General features: G+C 54.5%; 1 protein-coding gene across 2 annotated transcripts in view; it reads left to right on the forward strand.

Annotated features, from left to right (window-relative positions):
- The window catches only part of PDGFRB (platelet derived growth factor receptor beta), a 37726-nt gene extending 19675 nt beyond the window's left edge, over positions 1–18051 (forward strand). For both annotated transcript variants that reach the window (XM_018050163.1, XM_018050162.1), the window contains exons 7-23: positions 663–855; positions 1546–1661; positions 3004–3127; positions 3562–3773; positions 6043–6137; positions 7051–7183; positions 7710–7814; positions 8152–8262; positions 9270–9429; positions 10446–10606; positions 11139–11257; positions 11494–11616; positions 12336–12447; positions 12854–12953; positions 13507–13612; positions 14479–14711; positions 16012–18051. In XM_018050163.1, coding sequence (XP_017905652.1) covers positions 663–855; positions 1546–1661; positions 3004–3127; positions 3562–3773; positions 6043–6137; positions 7051–7183; positions 7710–7814; positions 8152–8262; positions 9270–9429; positions 10446–10606; positions 11139–11257; positions 11494–11616; positions 12336–12447; positions 12854–12953; positions 13507–13612; positions 14479–14711; positions 16012–16189 — 2381 coding nt within the window. In that variant the 3' untranslated portion in view covers positions 16190–18051. The remainder of the gene's footprint in view (positions 1–662; positions 856–1545; positions 1662–3003; positions 3128–3561; positions 3774–6042; positions 6138–7050; positions 7184–7709; positions 7815–8151; positions 8263–9269; positions 9430–10445; positions 10607–11138; positions 11258–11493; positions 11617–12335; positions 12448–12853; positions 12954–13506; positions 13613–14478; positions 14712–16011) is intronic.

An 18290-nucleotide genomic window follows, 5' to 3' on the forward strand; every position in this document is an offset into this window, starting at 1 on the left:
CAACCCAACCAAAGCACAGTATCAGCTCCAAATCCAGTCCTAATCCCAACCTAGACTTCCCAGCTAGCCAGAACCTTAGCATCAACCCGATTTCTAACTCCCTACTGCTTCCCTGGTGGCTCAGAAGTTAAATCGTCTGCCTGCGATGCGGGAGATCTGGGTTCGATCCCTGGGTCGGGAAGATCCCCTGGAGAAGGAAATGGCAACCCACTCCAGTATTCTTGCCTGGAGCATCCCATGGACAGAGGAGCCTGGTAGGCTGCAGTCCACGGGGTCTCAAAGAGTCAGGCATGACTGAGCGACTTCTCTTTCACTTTCACTGCCATTCCAGGCCCAGGCCGCCCCATCCCCAAACTGAAGCAGGCTATAACTCATCTCAGCCACAAGCACGCACACCTAAAGAGCACTGCAACTCTAGTCCCGATCTTGAACCCTGCCCCCAAACCAATATCAGACTCAAATTTGGTTCCTGCTCCAGTCCATCCCAGTCCCAACCTGAACCCCCAAGGTCAGGTTCAGTTCCTAAAGCCTGAAGCCCCGCCTCCAGTATGCTGGGCTCCTTGGGTGTACAGCTGATGGCCCACCCCAGGAGCCCCGCCCCCAGGAGGTGCTGCCCCATTGGCTCAGGACACAGCCCCACCCCCGACGGCTGCCCCTTGCAGAGAACGGCTATGTGCGGCTGCTGGGAGAGCTGGACCCTGTGCAATTCGCCGAGCTCCACCGCAGCCGGACACTGCAGGTGGTGTTTGAGGCTTACCCGCCGCCCACTGTCATGTGGTTCAAGGACAACCGAACCCTGGGTGACTCTAGCGCCGGCGAGATCGTGCTGTCCACACGCAATGTGTCTGAGACTCGGTGAGCAGCCACCTGTCCACTCTATTATAATAGTTGTTGTTCTCTGCAGCTGCTAGGCAGCCCACAGCCTTAAGACCTATCGAGGCCCATCTTTCCTGAGAGCCTACTACGTGACAGGCACCCTGCCAGGCCACTGTGCCAGGCACTGGGGGCACTGCCTAGAAGAGAACCAGACAGTTCCATCCTTCCTAGAGTTTCCTCTCTAGAGGGGAAAACAGATGCTGGTCAGATGACCACCCAGATGTTTAGTTGTCCTTGTGATGGGTGGAGCCAGCAGGAAGCAGCCCTGGAGAAAAAGACAGATGACTAGGGAAGAGGGCCAGGCAGGCCACTGCCACCTATCCAAGAATGTGGCCCTGAGGCTGGAGATTAGCAGGCTGACCTGAGGTGCTGTATGTTAGAATAAGGCAGTTCAGGCCTTTCTGAAAGGGATGAAATGTGGCCGAACAGACACAGTGCTTCCCCTCCACCATGCCCTCCACCCCAGTCCTCCTAACCCTCCCTCTTGGCTCACTGGAGCTGCCTATGGGTGGGGATCCAGAAGTCCTGGCACTGCTACCGACAGCCATGTGACCTTGGCAATCCCCTTCTACTCCCTGGACCTTGTTTTTCTTATCTTTACAAGAAAGGTGGGGGCTTGCAAGAGTTCTCCCAGCTCTGACAGCTGGTCCCCTGGCCTGTCCTCCTCAGGTATGTGTCAGAGCTGACACTGGTGCGGGTAAAGGTGGCTGAGGCTGGCTACTACACCATGCGGGCCTTCCATGAGGATGCTGAAGCCCAGCTCTCCTTCCAGCTGCAGGTCAATGGTGAGGAGCCTTCCCCCCTGCTTTCCTTCCCCTGACCCTCCCACCTCTATTCTCTCTCCATTCCTACACTGGCCATCCACCCAGAGGAGGAGCAGAAGACGGAGTCCAGGACTCAGAGGGCTGGATTCTAGACCAGGCTGCAACACTGACCACTGCTGTATGCACATCCCCTCTTTGGGCTTCAGTTTCCCCAGCTTTACCCAGTGCATGGAAGTCATTGCACTAGACTGGTGTTTGCAGAACCTCAGGCATTCATGTCCCAGTGCCATGATTTTTCCTTCTCACGCACCACGTACACTATACTACTAATTAGATGTTTATTGAGCAGCTACACTATGCCAGTCCATTCAAGGTTCTTGAGGCCCTGCCGTGGTAGAGCTTGCATCTTAGTGGGAGGAAGAAAAACATTCAGGAGTGGGGGAGAAAACCAGCAAGCCAGGTACAAACAAGTGCTGTGAAAGAAAACAATAAAAGCTAGGTAAGGAGGATAGAGTCCTATGGACTGGGGAGTGAGGAGAGCTACAGTTTTAATAGCATGATCAGGGTTGACTGCATGGAGATGACATTTGTGTGAAGACTTGGAGAAGGTGAGGGCATTAGCCAAGTGGCTATTTGGGGAAAGGGCACACCAGGCAGTACGAAGGCAACATTGAAAGGCTTGTATGGCCAGAACAGAGTGAAAGATAAACGGTGCAGATGAGGTCAGAGATGACCTTGAACGGTGGGAGATGAGATCAGAGCTGAGGTTGGCAGTTGGGGGCCCATGGGAGGATTGATAGTCTAGGCCCTCATGGGCTAGACTATGGACTTTGGCTTTTACCGTGACTGAAATGAAAAGCCACTGCAGGGTTTTGAGCAGAGAAATGACACGATAATGACTTAATGTTCTGTGGACTAACTTCCTAAAAATAAATTTATTTTGACTGAAAATTGAACCTCTCCATTGTAGATGGAAAATCAGCATCACATGTCATAAATATAAAGCAACCACTAAAATAAACTCTGAGAAAACAAAACAAAAAAAAATGCTATTAAATCTTGGCTCCATGTTCTTGCTGGTCTAGGACTCTGATCCGAGGCTTGCCCTCTCTTTGTTAAAAGGGAAGATTAGAAAATCTTAGGTGTTAAAGACAGACTAGCACCCCACAGGCATTCCCTTTGAAGTACCCAGAAGGGGAATCTGTCAGTTTTCACACGTGAGTCCTGGTATTTAACGCTCACCTGCAGTCTGCAGTCCCTCTCCCCCTCTCCCAAGGGAGACTCTGGACCCAGTCAGAGGGCCTTGCTCATTGACTGTCTATTCTGACCTCTCCACCTCTCTGCCTGCTCCCTCTCCATGCAGTGCCTGTCCGTGTGCTGGAGCTGAGCGAGAGCCACCCTGCCAATGGGGAGCAGACAGTTCGTTGTCGCGGCCGGGGCATGCCCCAGCCACACCTCACCTGGTCTACCTGCAGTGACCTCAAAAGGTGAGCAGACCCCCAAGCCTCAGTTTCCCAGGGTACCCACAGCTAACTAGATGGACTCAGTGAAAATCGTCTAGTCTGGAACCTTCCTCTGGGAACACTGTTCCAGGCTAGAGCCATAGTCTAGAAGACGTGGCTTGTTGGAGATGCTCTGCATGACCTAAACTGTCGCTTTTCCTTGCCTTGACCCTAAGGGTCAAACGAAGGGAGCGGATTTTGCAATCCAGGGTTCCCAAGTCTAGGGTAGGAGCGCCCCTGCTGGTCAGTCGAGAGATCACATGAGGAACCCACTAAGGAGCAGGCAGTGGGAAAAAGGAACTAGACAGGCCCGGCTTCCTTCCACCACCACACAGTGGCGCTGCCTGCTTATGGCCTCAGTTTTCCCACCCGTGTAGGGTGGGAAGGGACTGGAAGTGAACCTGGCAGGTTCTCGGCAGGTGTCCGCGGGAGCTGCCGCCCACGCCGCTGGGGAACAGTTCCGAGGAGGAGAGCCAGCTAGAGACGAATGTGACATACTGGGCGGAGGAGCAGGAGTTCGAGGTGGTGAGCACACTGCGCCTGCGCCATGTGGATCAGCCGCTGTCCGTGCGCTGCACGCTGCACAACCTGCTGGGCTACGACGTGCAGGAGGTCACCGTGGTGCCACACTGTGAGTCCTCCATCCTCTGTGGCCCCTTGACGACCCCTCACCTCCACCTCCACCCTGCTGTACTTGGATCTGTGTCTGTATGCCCATGGCAGGCCAGAGTTGGCGGGGCCAGGGCACTCAGGAGCGCTGCGAGTGTATGTTCCTATGCGCTTACACAACAGCACAATATTGGCACACGTGTGTACATCCACGAGTGTATGTGTGTAAACCATGACTATGAACAACTCTATCTCCTTATGTATGTACATTGTATATATGTATACTTGAGCATGCCTGATCCTTGGACATTGGCGTAAACCCTCCAAGTGTAGATTTGTAAAGCAGGTAGTGAAGAATGTCTCATCCTCATATACATGCATAAAGCTTGAGCATGTGTCTGTAAGCATGTACACAAGCATATTTGTGGGTGTAAACCCAGTAAGTATATGTTTGTAAACCACATACATGAGCATCCCAATCCCTGGGCAGATATGTAAACCCACAAGTGTATGTCTGTAGGTGTGTATATGTGGTACACAATCCCCATATAAGTGTGCAAACAGTGCATGTACAACCCCTGTGCAGCGTGCAAACTGGCATTATGCATGGAGATGCAGCACACCTTTCGGTAAAAGTGTGCAACCCAATCCCCCACGTATATGCTTGCTGTGCCGTGCATGTCTGGTAGTAGGTACACATCCATGCATAATTCTCACCCATGTGAACAGTCACTACGGTGCCCAGATGCTTTTGCTACCCGCCAGTCCCAGTGCGTACATGGACCTGTATGCATAAACTTCATTTATGCACCTGTTTCCTCATCCAGCAAATAGTCACAGGGTCTCAGCTTCTCTCTGGAGAAAGCCCAGCCCTGCCTGTCCTCCTAGTGCCCATGGTCCAGAAAGGACACAGACGAGGAACTAGGCAACCTCACTGTGAGGGTCGGCTTCTGGGGGGAAAGCCTAGAGGGAGAAGGAGCTCCATCCCCAACTATAGGATTCAGAAAAGTATCCTGGTGAAATGAAGCTTTAGGCCAATATCTGAAAGAGAACTAGGAATTAGCCTAGTGAGGAATGGTGCTCCAGTCAGAGGGAACAGCCTGTTTAAAAGCCCAGAGGCAAAGTGAATTCAGAGCAATTAAAGAAATCAAAGTGGTTGGAGAACAGAGTTTGTATGTATTTAGGGGGTGGGGGAGGAGGGAAAGGGAAAGGGACTACAGGAGAAGCCAGAAGCCAGTGTGAGCAGAGCTGTGCAGGTTGTACAAGGTGTTTTGGACACACTTATGCCGGCACTTAGGTAGGTATTTGGGCTTGTATAAGCAGATGCTTCTTCACACAGGCCTGCCTTCCCCTGCCCTGTGGTGGGGTGGGTGGTGGTTTTAATGCCTTATCTCATCTACACTCCTATACATACCTTCATATTCCTGAGCAAGTGGGCACCTACCGACCAACTCTGAGCAAGTTGGGGGAAGCCATGTACCACCCTGCAGGGAACTGTCATGGCTGGGTGAAGTCCCCTCTTTTTGCTCAGAAGATGTAAGCTCCCTAGAGCTCTCTAGGGAGCAGAAAAGGGCCTGTGGGGGACAGGGGAGGAGGGAGGGAGTTTCCAAGGAAAGTCATGGGTGGCCAGAGGGGCAGGACAGGGGTGATGAGGGTCTGGCTGAATGAGGAGGGAGTGGGAAGAAGTGGGTATGTGCAGCAAAGAGGCTGAGGCTTTGAGGGTAGAGGAGACTCAGGGCTTGGGGGGCCCAGAGTTGGCCCTGTATGGTTATCCCTGTTGCCTGGCCCCTTCCTCATTCTGCTTTATGATTGCCATCATGGCGGGTGGGGGTAGGGGAGGGGAAACAGGCTCTTTTGTGGAGTCTGTATGCCTCAGGCTATGGGAGTTCAGTTATTGTATCCATCGGCCTCTGTCCTAGCTGTGCCAAGCCCCCATGAGGGCCTAGATTCAGAGGAAAGGTAAACCACAGCCCTGCTCTCAGGAGCTTGTCTTCAATCTGGACCTGCGGCAGACAGGCCAGACTGACCTTGGAAAGGGCTGAGGGGATATGGAGGCCAGTGGTGATCCAGGGGGAGTTACTGTAGGGCAGGGAGTATTTAGGGTGAGGCTGGAGGTGTGGCCCAGAAGGGAAAGGCTGGAGGTCTGACATCATAGGCCAAAGCGGGGATGGAGCTGGTTCCATTCTGGGCAGGATGGGCAGAGAGGTTTTGTGGTACCAGAGGTAGATTGCAGGGAGGGGAGCTGCCAAATGTCCTGTTTGTTCATAAGCATCTCTCATCTCTGCGTCCAGCCCTGCCCTTCAAGGTGGTGGTGATCTCAGCCATCCTGGCCTTGGTGGTCCTCACGATCATCTCCCTCATTATCCTCATCATGCTCTGGCAGAAGGTAAGCCCCACCTTTGCCTAATGGGTTCAGAGTGGCACACCATTTTTTCACATGGACCTCTGCCATCCTCTAGTGCTGCAGGATCTGGCCATGTCTGGGGCCCAGCGTGGAGCTCAGGGGATAAAATGATGTAAAGTAATGCAGGGTGTCTGAGCTTCCTCCAACCGCAGCAGCCTGGACCAACATGGGCTTGGTCCAGACCATCTGGAGTGCTCCAAATCTGCAGCGCACCCTACTCCCCACCCAGCATCCTGCTCGGGCATCATGTCTGTCCATCCTAGCCACAGGGCACGAGACCTTCAAGGTGGACTGCCTGGGTTCCAGCATTCTTCCAACTCTCACCCACACTAGGATTCTAGTGAAAGGCATTCTAATGCTGCTAATCTGTCATTTCAGTGGTCTGTACTGCCATTTCACCATTCCATGATTCTACCGCAGGATTGCTGCACTCGATTCTGTCATTCTAAGATGCCAATCCTGTGATTCCAGCAGCCTATGATTTCAACATTCTAAGGTTAAATCTTTCTGAGATTCCCACTGTGACTGACCCGGCATGGGGAGGGGCCATCCACATCCAGTGGAGTCTCCCTGCCTCATGTCACTTTCCAAGGCTACGTGCTCCTCTATTCCCATTGGAGGAGCAACTGAGGTTCTGGGAGAAGCTGGTGAGGAGGTCCTGATAAGCCTGTGGCTCAGCTGTCAGCTGCTTCTCTGCCACCTCCTCCTTACATCTGTTCCCATGGAGCCCATAGAGGCCTTGGCTCTATTGATAACTTGCTGTATGACTTCAGATCTACTGTATGACTTCAGATAATCTTTTCTGGGCTTCAGTTTTTCTTGCCTCATCTGTTTCATAAGGAGCTGGACCTAGTGGTCCGCCTCTGATGATCCATCCCTGATCTTGATCCTGCAGAAGCCACGCTATGAAATCCGATGGAAAGTGATTGAATCTGTGAGCTCTGATGGCCATGAGTACATCTATGTGGACCCTATGCAGCTGCCCTACGACTCCACCTGGGAGCTGCCACGGGACCAGCTTGTGCTCGGTCAGTCCAAGGAGGCCTCAAGTGGCAGTCTGGGGCCTTGAGGCGGGTGGGAACACTGTCTGACATCTGGGCCCAGCCTTGCCATGATTGGCTTGAGACCTAGGGCTGATGTCTTGCCTTCTGTGGCCCTCAGGCCCTAGCCTCTGTACAATGAGGGTAAGATGATCCCCCTTGAGACCCTCTAGCCTTTATGTTCTATGATCCAGAGATGCTGTGAGATGAAACCCCTTTGTGGAGAAAGAGGAAGTGCCAGGCCTGTGCTTAGTGCAGCTGGAGAGGCTGAGAGGGTACGGAGAACTTGTGCTCCCCTCTCGAGGAGAGGTTTTCCAGGGACTAAAGAGGGACCAGAAAGCAGGCAGGACTTAGGTGAGACCAGGAAGGACCACAAAGCACTGTGATTTTAGGAGCCTTCATGGGAGAAACACCTACGTCCAGGGTGGCTTGAGGGATGTCTAACCTGACCTCAGAGAGCATGCATGTTGAGATTCTTCGTGAGTCAGCAGCTAAGAGATCATCTCTTTCCCAGGACGCACGCTGGGCTCCGGGGCCTTCGGGCAGGTGGTGGAGGCCACAGCTCACGGCCTGAGCCATTCTCAGGCTACCATGAAAGTGGCCGTGAAGATGCTGAAATGTGAGTCCTGGGAGCCCGCCCCTCCCTCCCCTCACCCCCACCTCCCCGCTCATTCAGGCACTCCCAGAGCAGGCCTTGTGCTGATTCTCAGGGCACAGAAGTACAGGCATACCACAGCCAGCAGCACTCCCGATTCTCCTTTGGGAAAGAGGCTTCCTCACCCTGCCCCCTCCTCCAAGAGCCTCCCCGCCCACCCTTTTTCCTTTCTCCTGCCCGTGGGTCCTCACCACCCTTGACCACCTGGGTCTAATAGCACAGACTGGGGCAGAGGAGCCAGAATAGGCTCCAGTGAGGCCTCCGTGACTGGGCCAGGCCTGAGGTCCTCTCTCTCCCTCAGCCACAGCCCGCAGCAGTGAGAAGCAAGCCCTCATGTCGGAGCTGAAGATCATGAGTCACCTTGGGCCCCACCTGAACGTGGTGAACCTGCTGGGGGCCTGCACTAAAGGAGGTACAACCCCCTCCCAGAGGATTCTGGGAAAGTGCCAGTGGCCAAGGCCTGGCCCCTCCCTGCCCCCTCCTCAGTCCAAGGACAACAGGACACTCTCACTGGAGGGTCCATGCCTTCCCAGTCCAGTGCCCTCACTTCACAGAGCCAGACGTGTGTCGGATTAACAAGTCACAAAACCACATCACCTCCAAGACCAAAGCACTCTCCAGGTCACCATTCCTAGCAGTTTCCAAATCAAGGAGCCCTCTGATGTTCAAAACTTGTCACAGTCGATTTTAAAAAGGGTAATAAGTAACAGCTCATGAGACACTGAAATGAGCCCTTCCTCTGGAGACCACCAACCGGCTTGCTCACTGAGAGCTGCTTTCACTCGGATAGTAGAATAAGTAAGGTCTCTCCAGCTGAGTGTGTTTATTTGAAACTCTGATTACACATTAGGCCACAAAAAAAAAGTTATCACTACTTTCAGCTGCTTATTGTGAGATTTGGGATTTTCCTCAGTATTGTGCAACCAAAACAAAATACAGAAGTACACTATGTGCGTAGACCAATTTTTGCCTGCAGTGGTCACACATTTCAAAATGTTTGATTCCACCAGTATCTTCAAACTGCCAAGTCAATGCATTGTGCTTGAATTTAAACAGTAACCTGGTAATAATCAGTTGCCTTTGCTTTATATCCTGGGCTCAAATTTCAGCTTCATCAACAACAGCTAGCCCTATGCTTGCAGTTTGCCAAGCACTGAGCTGAGCTAACCAAAGGCATTATTTCATGAATACTCATGAGGTACTTTGGGGTGGGTATTACTAGCCCCATTTGACAGATGAGGATAGTAAGGCTCAGGGAGACTGCCTTGCTCACAGCCAGGAAAATCCAGGTTTGCCTGGGGCCTGAGCCTGTTTGCTGTTCCACATGCAGCCTGTCGTTAGCCTCATGGCTCTGACCAGAAGCCTGACCCCAGCCCCACCCCCTGCCCTGAGACTCTTCCTGAGCCTGTCCTTCTGCAGGGCCCATCTACATCATCACCGAGTACTGCCGTTATGGCGACCTGGTGGACTACCTGCACCGCAACAAGCACACCTTCCTGCAGCGCTGCTCGGACAAGCGCCGCCCGCCCAGCGCCGAGCTCTACAGCAACGCCCTGCCTGTCGGGCTCCCTTTGCCTAGGTACCGCAGGGAGGCTGGGGCCTGAGTTGGTGGGGAGCCCTGAGGAACACCTGCTTACCCCTCCTTGTCCAGGACAGGAAGTTGAGGCCAGGGTGGGCAGAGCCGCTCCTAGAGCCAGCCTGCAGCCTGGCCCCCTCAGCCACCCTAGAGGTGGGCATGATAATAACAGTGGTGATGATGGTAGCTGCCACCTGCTGGTTGTAGGAGGTGTGCCAGGCCCTGTACTGAGCACTCTGCAGATGTGATCCCCTTCGACCTCTCACCAAACACGCATCATGGTCTCTCCATCAACGGGAAGCACCTGGGGCCCTCCTGCTCCCGGTTGACCCTCACTGTAGCTCCACTCTGCTCCTCCCTTGCTGCAGCCTTCCCCCTCCTCCACACAGCAGTCTCTCCAGTGCCTCCAGGGTAGCTATACTCTTTCCTCTGCTTGTCCAAAAATGACATTTCTTTTCTTTCTTGCTCATTGCAAAAGCAATACTAGTCTATTTCAGAGGCAAGAGTCAGTTAAGAATAGCATTAAAAGATGTTAAAATTCATCCATGTTCTCTTCAACATTTTGATTGGTTTCCTTCCAGTGTTTTTTCTCCCCCTAGAGATACATGTGTACTTCGTCCCACAGCTCTCTGGGGAGCTGATGCTGTAGGCAGAGGCATTAAGGTGATTCACTGCCCACTTGCAGGGCCTCATGGCTGGACAGTGTCCTTCCTGTGACCCTTGTCTTTGGGTACTGGAATCGCCCTGGGCATGAGTTCTCTGAGGACACAACCTAGATCTTATTGTCATCTTGGCAGCCCCAGTGCCCAGCTCAGGATGGGTCTGAGGTTGGCTGGAAGGGCTCACTACATGGTCGTTCGTATTGTGACAGATTGTGAGTGGAGGATGCTTGAGTGAGGGAGAGAAGAAATGCATAAGTGATGGGGCCTTTCTGGCCCCCAGTGTTGAGCAAAGGGGCAGGAGGGGGATGAACGGGGAGAGCCTGTGCTACTGTCTCTGTGATGCTCCTCTGCCCCCAGCCACGTGTCACTGCCTGGGGAGAGCGATGGTGGCTACATGGACATGAGCAAGGACGAGTCGGTGGACTATGTGCCCATGCTGGACATGAAAGGAGATGTCAAATACGCAGACATCGAGTCCTCCAACTACATGGCTCCTTATGATAACTACGTCCCCTCTGGTGGGTGCACACAGGGTCCTCACACCTGTGTTGTCATACATTCTTTCCAAACCCTTTCCTCCACCCAGTCTGGCAACAACCCTGCCAAGAAGGTGGCCTTGTGCCCATTTCATAGATGCAGAAACTGAGGCCTGCCACCTGCCCAAAGCTGCTGTGTGGTGGAACCCCAATATCAACCCCTGTTTTTGGGTCAAGAAATGTGCACACAGCCTTCAGGGAGGAGAGGAGCTTGGATTGGAGGGGAAGCCTGACCTGCTGGGGCCTCAGGAAAGAGTGGTCTGCTCAGAGCAGGCCCCAGGCTGACTAGTGCCCTGAGGAGCAGGCAGGCCAGGCTGAGCAAAAGTGGCCCAGGGCTAATGCCAAAAGTTTTTTCTGGAAGTTGGAGAATTTAAGATATTTGGAAATTGTTTTCCTTTTGGGGAAGCCTTAGAGGATCAGGAGTCTCCTCTCTGGGCCATCCAGCCTCTACGAGCCAGAGGCCAGGGTTCTGCGGCCCTGGGGAGACTCAAGATGTCCTTCTGCTCTTCTCTAGCTCCTGAGAGGACTTGCCGGGTGACTTTGATCAACGAGTCCCCAGTGCTTAGCTACACGGATCTTGTGGGCTTCAGCTACCAGGTGGCCAATGGCATGGAGTTTCTGGCCTCCAAGAATGTATGTGTAGTCACAGTGAGCAGAGTGGGGTCCTGGGGAGGGGGGTCCCCCGACCAGCCAGAGTCCTCCAGGTACGTGACCCGTACAGCGTCCCTCTGGTGGCTGAAGATGGCCAATGCCCCACACCTGGTGGCCCCTCATACCTGACCAGCCATGTATTTTTCATAAAGCCTTGACCTGGAAGCCTTTCCCCACAATTGCCCCACAGTCTCAGCTCCCATTCCCTCTGACCCCAGTGCGTCCACCGAGACCTGGCAGCCAGGAACGTGCTCATCTGTGAGGGCAAGCTGGTCAAGATCTGCGACTTTGGCCTGGCTCGTGACATCATGCGGGACTCGAACTACATCTCCAAGGGCAGCGTGAGTGCCTCCACCGCCATCCTGGTTCACGTGGCTTTGGCTCACGGGAAGTCAGGGCAGGGTCCTCGTGGGCTCTGCCTGCCTGGCCCTGTGTGTAGGGACAGGAAGGGGAGCCACCAGCTTTGCATGGGCAGGGGGTGTGGGTGACATGCCCAGGCCTGTAGGGTGGGCCAAGGGCTCAGATTTTCTGGGCATGGCAGAGGCCAAGGGGGCCAGCTATAAAGGTTCTGGGGGAATGGATAGGGAGCAGGCCAAATGTGCTTCTCAGCAGTGATGGCAGGCAGAGGAAGACGCCCAGATGAGTGAGTGGCAGGTGGTACTCGGATAAAAGGTAACCGTCCTGCCTCGCACTCATGTCCCCACTTTCCACACAGGGACAGAACTGGAGGGACACTAGGCTCCAGAGATGTAAGGCAGCTAGGATGAGAGCTGGGGGACACCTGGGCACATCCCTGCCTCCCCCCGCAGGGGCCTCTGCTGTGATCAGGAAAGGGATAGGGGTTGCTGTGTCCCCAGCTTGTGAGAAGAGAAACTCAGCCTCCTGATCCTCTGACTAACCAGCTTTGGGATGGGTGTGGGAACCGTGTATCAGCAGTGATGGGCCCTGGGGGACCAGGAAGTGAGAGCTGAGGTGGGGACTGCTGGGCCTCCTCCTGCCTCCCAGGTGCAGAGTGGGGCTCAGCCCCTCCTTGCACTCAGCAGCCTCTGCCCTCCCACAGACCTTCCTGCCTCTGAAGTGGATGGCCCCTGAGAGCATCTTCAACAGCCTCTACACTACCCTGAGCGACGTATGGTCCTTCGGCATCCTGCTCTGGGAGATCTTCACGCTGGGTATGCTTCATCCTCCAGTGCTCACCCGTACACAGCACAGCGTCCACTCTGAGCGCCCACACCTCCATCCTAGGGGGGCAGTGGGACAGGACTCAGAAGCTCTGCTCTTTTCTTGTTACTGTGTAACCTCGGCAAGTGTCTTGCCAGCTGGATCTCCTTACCTCTGCATCTCAGTATAGATGGACTTGGACAGTGACGTCAGTAAGCCTGGCTCTGGTGCTCTCTGTTCTGATTCCAGGGAGGGATTCGGTCTGTGTCCAGGGCCTGTGAGGGAGCCCACATTTCCCAGCGCCACGATGCCCTCACCGATGCCTGGGCTGGTGTGCCTCTCCCTGTCCCGTAGGAGAGGGTTTCTGCCACTTTCCAGCACCTTGAGCCTGTGTCTCTTGTCTCTGCTCCCTAACAGGTGGCACCCCGTACCCAGAGCTGCCCATGAATGAGCAGTTCTACAATGCCATCAAGAGGGGCTACCGCATGGCCCAGCCTGCCCACGCCTCTGACGAAATGTGAGTGGAGCATCTGGGAAGATATTTGGGGGTGCAGACAATACATATCCAGCTTTACCAGCTTAAGACAAAAATAGATTAGCTCAGAGATGTAGAAAAATTAGGTTTAGCTGGATCCAGTTGTTCACAGACATCATCCACGTCTCTTGTTCTGCCCTGGGGCTCTGTTCTCCTTCATGTTGGCCTTACTTTCAGGCTGGCACCATCCAAATGGTTTCGGCCTGGCTGCTTTCACCATAGTTGCAGCAGAAGGCCCAGCAGTGGCTGTCAAGGGCTCTGCTGGGGTCACAGGCCCATCTAGAACCAGCCACTGAGCTGAGGGGATGAACCCCTACTGGCCAGACCCAGTCATGTGCTCACCAAGGTGCGGCCAACCCCATGGAAGCACTGAACTGAAGGTGAAGGAGGGGCTTCTCAAGGGAACATGCTGGAGCAGTAAAGGGGAGACCCCTTCCCTCCTCCCCTCCCACCTCTTTTTATTTATTCCTCACTTTGTCCTGGGAGGTGGCAGGCCCTGAGCCAGAGGCCCTGACCCCTCTGCCCCTTTCCCCAGCTACGAGATCATGCAGAAGTGCTGGGAAGAGAAGTTCGAGATCCGGCCCCCCTTCTCCCAGCTGGTGCTGCTTCTCGAGAGACTGCTGGGTGAGGGCTACAAAAAGGTATGCTGAGACTGGGGGGGTGGGGGTGGGGTGGGGACTGGAGAGCACCAGTCCAGAAATAGACAGGGTACAAGGCTCACTGTGACGCACTGGTGTTTGGGGACAATCCTTTCCCCTCTCTGGGCCTGTTTCCCTGTTGGTGCCAATAAGGGATGTGAGTGTAGTTTATTTTAGCAGTACAGAATTTCTTAAAGTGAAATCCTACTTGGAAGCTGATTAATTTAAACTGGAGGCAGGGAGCCTATAGCCCCCTCATCCTGCATCCTTCCACTTGCCTTTGCACCCAGACCAAACCCTGGGCCTCCGTCCCAAGTCTGAACAACCCCAGGTGCAATGGCTACTAAGGGCCTGACTGCCTAGACCCCGTGGCAGGCTTGTACACGGCAGCTGTTGCCAGCGGGGCCTTAAAACCCTCCCCTGCCCCACTGCAAAGCTAGTGCGAGGGGGATGCATGTACCCTTTGTCCAGACACAGCCCTTTCTCTCAGTCCATTCCTCAGCCCACTCCGAGCCACATCTGGTTATGTGTCCAGGACCAGAGGTGAGGGAAATAGGCCCCAGCAAAGGAGGCCGTGGCAGGCAGAGAGCCCACGCCTGTCCCCTGAAGCAGGGGAGAGTTAGGGTCACGGGTGCTGGTCTGAGTACTGACCCCTCCCCAGGTGACCCTCAGCTCACCTTGTCTGGTGAGAGGCCAGGGAGGAGGGTAAATTAGTGGCTTTGGGCAACTCTCCTTCCTTTCTGAGCACCAGGGACCTTATTTACATAATGCTGGAGGGGCTGGCTCAGAATCTACCTGTTAGATGATCCCTGAAGTCATTTCTGGTCTGACCCTCCCTCTGTCTCGGATTCTTCCTGCCCGCTGAGCAGAAGTACCAGCAGGTGGATGAGGAGTTTCTGAGGAGCGACCACCCAGCCATCCTTCGGTCCCAAGCCCGCTTGCCTGGCTTCAGTGGCCTCCGATCTCCTCTGGACACCAGCTCCGTCCTCTATACTGCTGTGCAGCCCAACGAGGGGGACAATGACTACATCATCCCCCTGCCTGACCCCAAACCCGAGGTTGCTGATGAGGGCCCACTGGAGGGTTCCCCCAGCCTTGCCAGGTAGCTATTCCTACTTGCAGCCCAAAGCAGTAGTGTACATACTGTGTGTGTGCACACGTGTGTGTGTGTCTTTGTATGTGTGTGTGTGTCAGTCTGTATCTTCATGCCATCAGACTTGGCTTAGCAGTGAGTTACCTCAGCTGAGTACTTATTCCTGCCAATTGAACAGCAAAAAGAATGGAACTCATTTGACCTTTGATGACCTTAGGTAGAAATGGCAGGCTGGTAAGAGAAAGAATGACCTGGGACACATTTGCAAAGTATCTGTTTCATTTAAAGGAACCTCCACAGCCATCTACACTGTCCCCTCTCTCAGCTGTGACTTAGCCCTAAGGAGAGAAAAGGAAAATCTAATTGGCATCCCTAATACCACATGTATTATTCTGTGGTGATCCCCAACCCTGTGATCTGGCCTTCAGCACCATGCCCTGAGGACCCCAGGGAGCATGGAACAGGGAGGCAGAGGTGTCTACAGAAGTTCAGGCCAAAATTCACACTGGGGAGAAGGTTCATGCTTTTCTTTTGCCTTGCGATGTGAAGTTACAGCATGAGGGGAGGGTTTTGGAGGAAGGCCAGCTATCGCCTGGACTAGATGTTCCGCATGTGGCCAGACCTACACCCAAAACAAGATCCACCCTGTGGCGAAATGGCTGGGGCTGCAAACTGGGTTCCAGCTGTATCTCTGCCACTCGCTGCAATGAGACCCGGCCAGGTACCTTTGCTGTGAGCCCATCTCTCTACATGTACTAGGAGCACACACAGGACTTAGAAGGCCCTCCCCACCCTGTTTGAGAAGCTAATATTCCAAGGCTCCAAGCAGCCAGTGTACAGAGGAGTTCAGCTGAGTTCAGACAGCTTGGAGTGTAAATGCTGGGGCTGCTGTGAGCCTTCAGACCAGCTGCTTCTCCTCTCTGAACCTCAAATGCCTCGTCTGCAAAATGAAAACAGTAGGAATACTTCAATTTGGAGGTTGTTATGGGGACTGAATGAGGTCATTATGCGTTCAGGCATGTGGGAGATGGAGCTGATGAGTGAGCAATGGACTTTGGAGTCAGCTAGATCTGCTCTAAGTCCCCACTCCTATACTTAGCCACTGTGTGATGCAGGGCAATGACATAACCTCTCTGAGCTGCACTTTCTTCACGACGCCTGCCTCACGTAATCTCTACAAGAATTTTAGTGAGCTAAAGTGTGTAAGGCACATGCAGCCAGCTCAGGTAGATAGAAGCCTCTATGTTAATGCTGTTCTTTCTCTGAGGTTCCCTCCAGCCTCTCACTCACTCGCCCTCCCCGCCTCTAGCTCCACCCTGAATGAAGTCAACACCTCCTCTACCATCTCCTGTGACAGCCCTCTGGAACCCCAAGAGGAACCAGAGCCACAGCTGCAGCCCACCTCCCACGTGGAGCCAGAGCCCAAGTGGCCACCGGATTCCAGCTGCCCCGGGCCTCGGGCCGAGGCGGAGGACAGCTTCCTGTAGGGGCTGGCCCCCACCCTGCCCTACCCGAAGCTCCCCTCTACCTCCCAGCACCCTGCACCGCCTGGCCGGGCCTGGCCTCCCGTCAGCCAGGCTGCTCCCGTCAGCTGTCCCTTTCCAGAAGGCTTCTGCCCCTGGCACATCATACCCAATCCCTGGGGCTGGCTTAGGAGGCAAGAGAACTGGAGGAGCCGTGACCAGTCCTCTGCCTCTGGAGCACCCATGTGACTCTGAGCCGGGGTTCTCCCAGGGGACTCTGTTTCCCCATCTGTAAGATGGGAATGATGGGCTTGGCAACCCATAGTCTGGGATTCTCACCCTGCCTGACAGATGTGGTGGATGGAACTCTCAAGTTTCGCGAAGTGGTGGATTAACTCTTTTCTGTTCAGCCAGCTGCCCCTCAAGGAGCTGCAGCTCTCTCCTTGCACTTTTTTGTCCAAGAGCTGGGGAAGGGACCCTAGCATCTCCGGCTCCTGGCCAAGCTAGGGCCTGGCCTTGGACAAAGTTGCCTCATCCAGAAGCCACCTGCCCTCAGTGCCAGTCTTTGCTTTCCCGGGCCCAAGCTGGTCTGGGGCCTTCTGTGCTTAATTAATGCTGGGGGCTGAGCCAAGTACAGGATACCCTGGCCTGTAGCCCCAGGCCCAGGCACTTAGGGTGCACCTCCCCATAACATGCCATGTCCATGTCTTCCTGGCCCCATGGGTCCAGGGATCTCCTTTCTTATCACTGCCAGTCTTACTCCACTCACCAGAGTCTCCAGGGCCAGATGAGCCCCACATCTCTGATGCATGTGTTGACATGCTTGCAACAGGTGCCTGCACGTGTGGACCAGTATGGCACTGGACCTGCTAAGAGACCTTGGAGTATTCCTTCACCCTCTCTGGGGCTGTTTTCCCTGTTGAAAAATGAGCAGTTGGACTCACTGACTTCTGGTACCCTGCCAGCACTAACATTCTAGAGTATTCCAGGGGTTGTACACTTGCCCAGATGAAGCAAAGATAAACACTCCACACCTCTATCCTGGGATCAGCTGGGACCTGGAGAGGCTCCAATCACACATCGCACACTTCCGGGCATTCAGGAACTGGGCCCCTTCCCCAGTCCCCCGGCAGGTCCCAGAGGCCAGCTGCCCAGGCCTTGGCTCTGAGTGATAGCCATGGTCCTGGAAAGCCCCCAGAAGCTGCCCAGAAGGGACGGGGGGGAGACCATGGGATCCCTTTCGTGACCCACATGGCCTCTGGCTGGAGCTGTCCTGGGCCAAGGAAGCAGGCAGCAAATCAGAGCGCCTGGCGCAGCCCGCCACTCCAGCACCTGCTGTCCAGGGCTGTGCCGCAGACCTGACGGGCAGTGAGAGGACAAGACACCTTGGAGGGGGGACCCGAGGAGGGGGTGCAAGGGGTAGGTACTTGGGGGTTGCCTTCCCGCCTTCCAGCTGCCCCAGCCTGAGGAAGGAACCGTGAAGATGGCTTTGTCTGCCCAGGGGTGCTCACCTCATGCCTCTGTCAGCCCAGTGGGCAGTGGTGGGGCCTGGGCAGTGAGGGCTGTGGCCAGGACCACTGGCAGGGGAAGGGCTGGATGGGGTGGGGGTGGGTGGGTGAGGGAAGGTCAGTGACTCTGGGAACCAGCCCCCTGTGTCGGTTGGCACCTCCCTGCCCTGGGACCCCCAAAGCCTGGTCAAGGAGAGGGTATGGGTTCTCACTACGGTACCAAAGATGTAATCACCTAGGTTTACAAGTATTTTTAGGACTCACATTAACACACATTTATATGACAGAAGTGCTATTTTGTACGCCATCAAATTTTCCTCCCTGTGTACTTTTTTAAGAGAAAGATTTTAATATTAAACCTGGTGCTTCTCACTCACAGACTTTGTGGTATCCCACAGGTGTGGGTCCCTGGGCCCAGGAGGAGGCAGGAGTGGGGTGGGGCAGCTGGGCTCACCCAGCCGTAGGATCCCCACATGACCCCTCAGCTCAAGCCCACTCCCATTTGTGAGATGGGGTTTTTCACACTCCCACCCACCCCTCCCTGGTAGCTGGGGGACCTGGACCTCAGGCTTTGGTTTTCCAAGTTGTGGAAGAAGAAGGCTTTCTGGTGCCGTAGT

This window comes from Capra hircus, chromosome 7, assembly GCF_001704415.2.
Source record: "Capra hircus breed San Clemente chromosome 7, ASM170441v1, whole genome shotgun sequence".
In the NCBI taxonomy this organism is placed as follows: Eukaryota; Metazoa; Chordata; class Mammalia; order Artiodactyla; family Bovidae; genus Capra; species Capra hircus.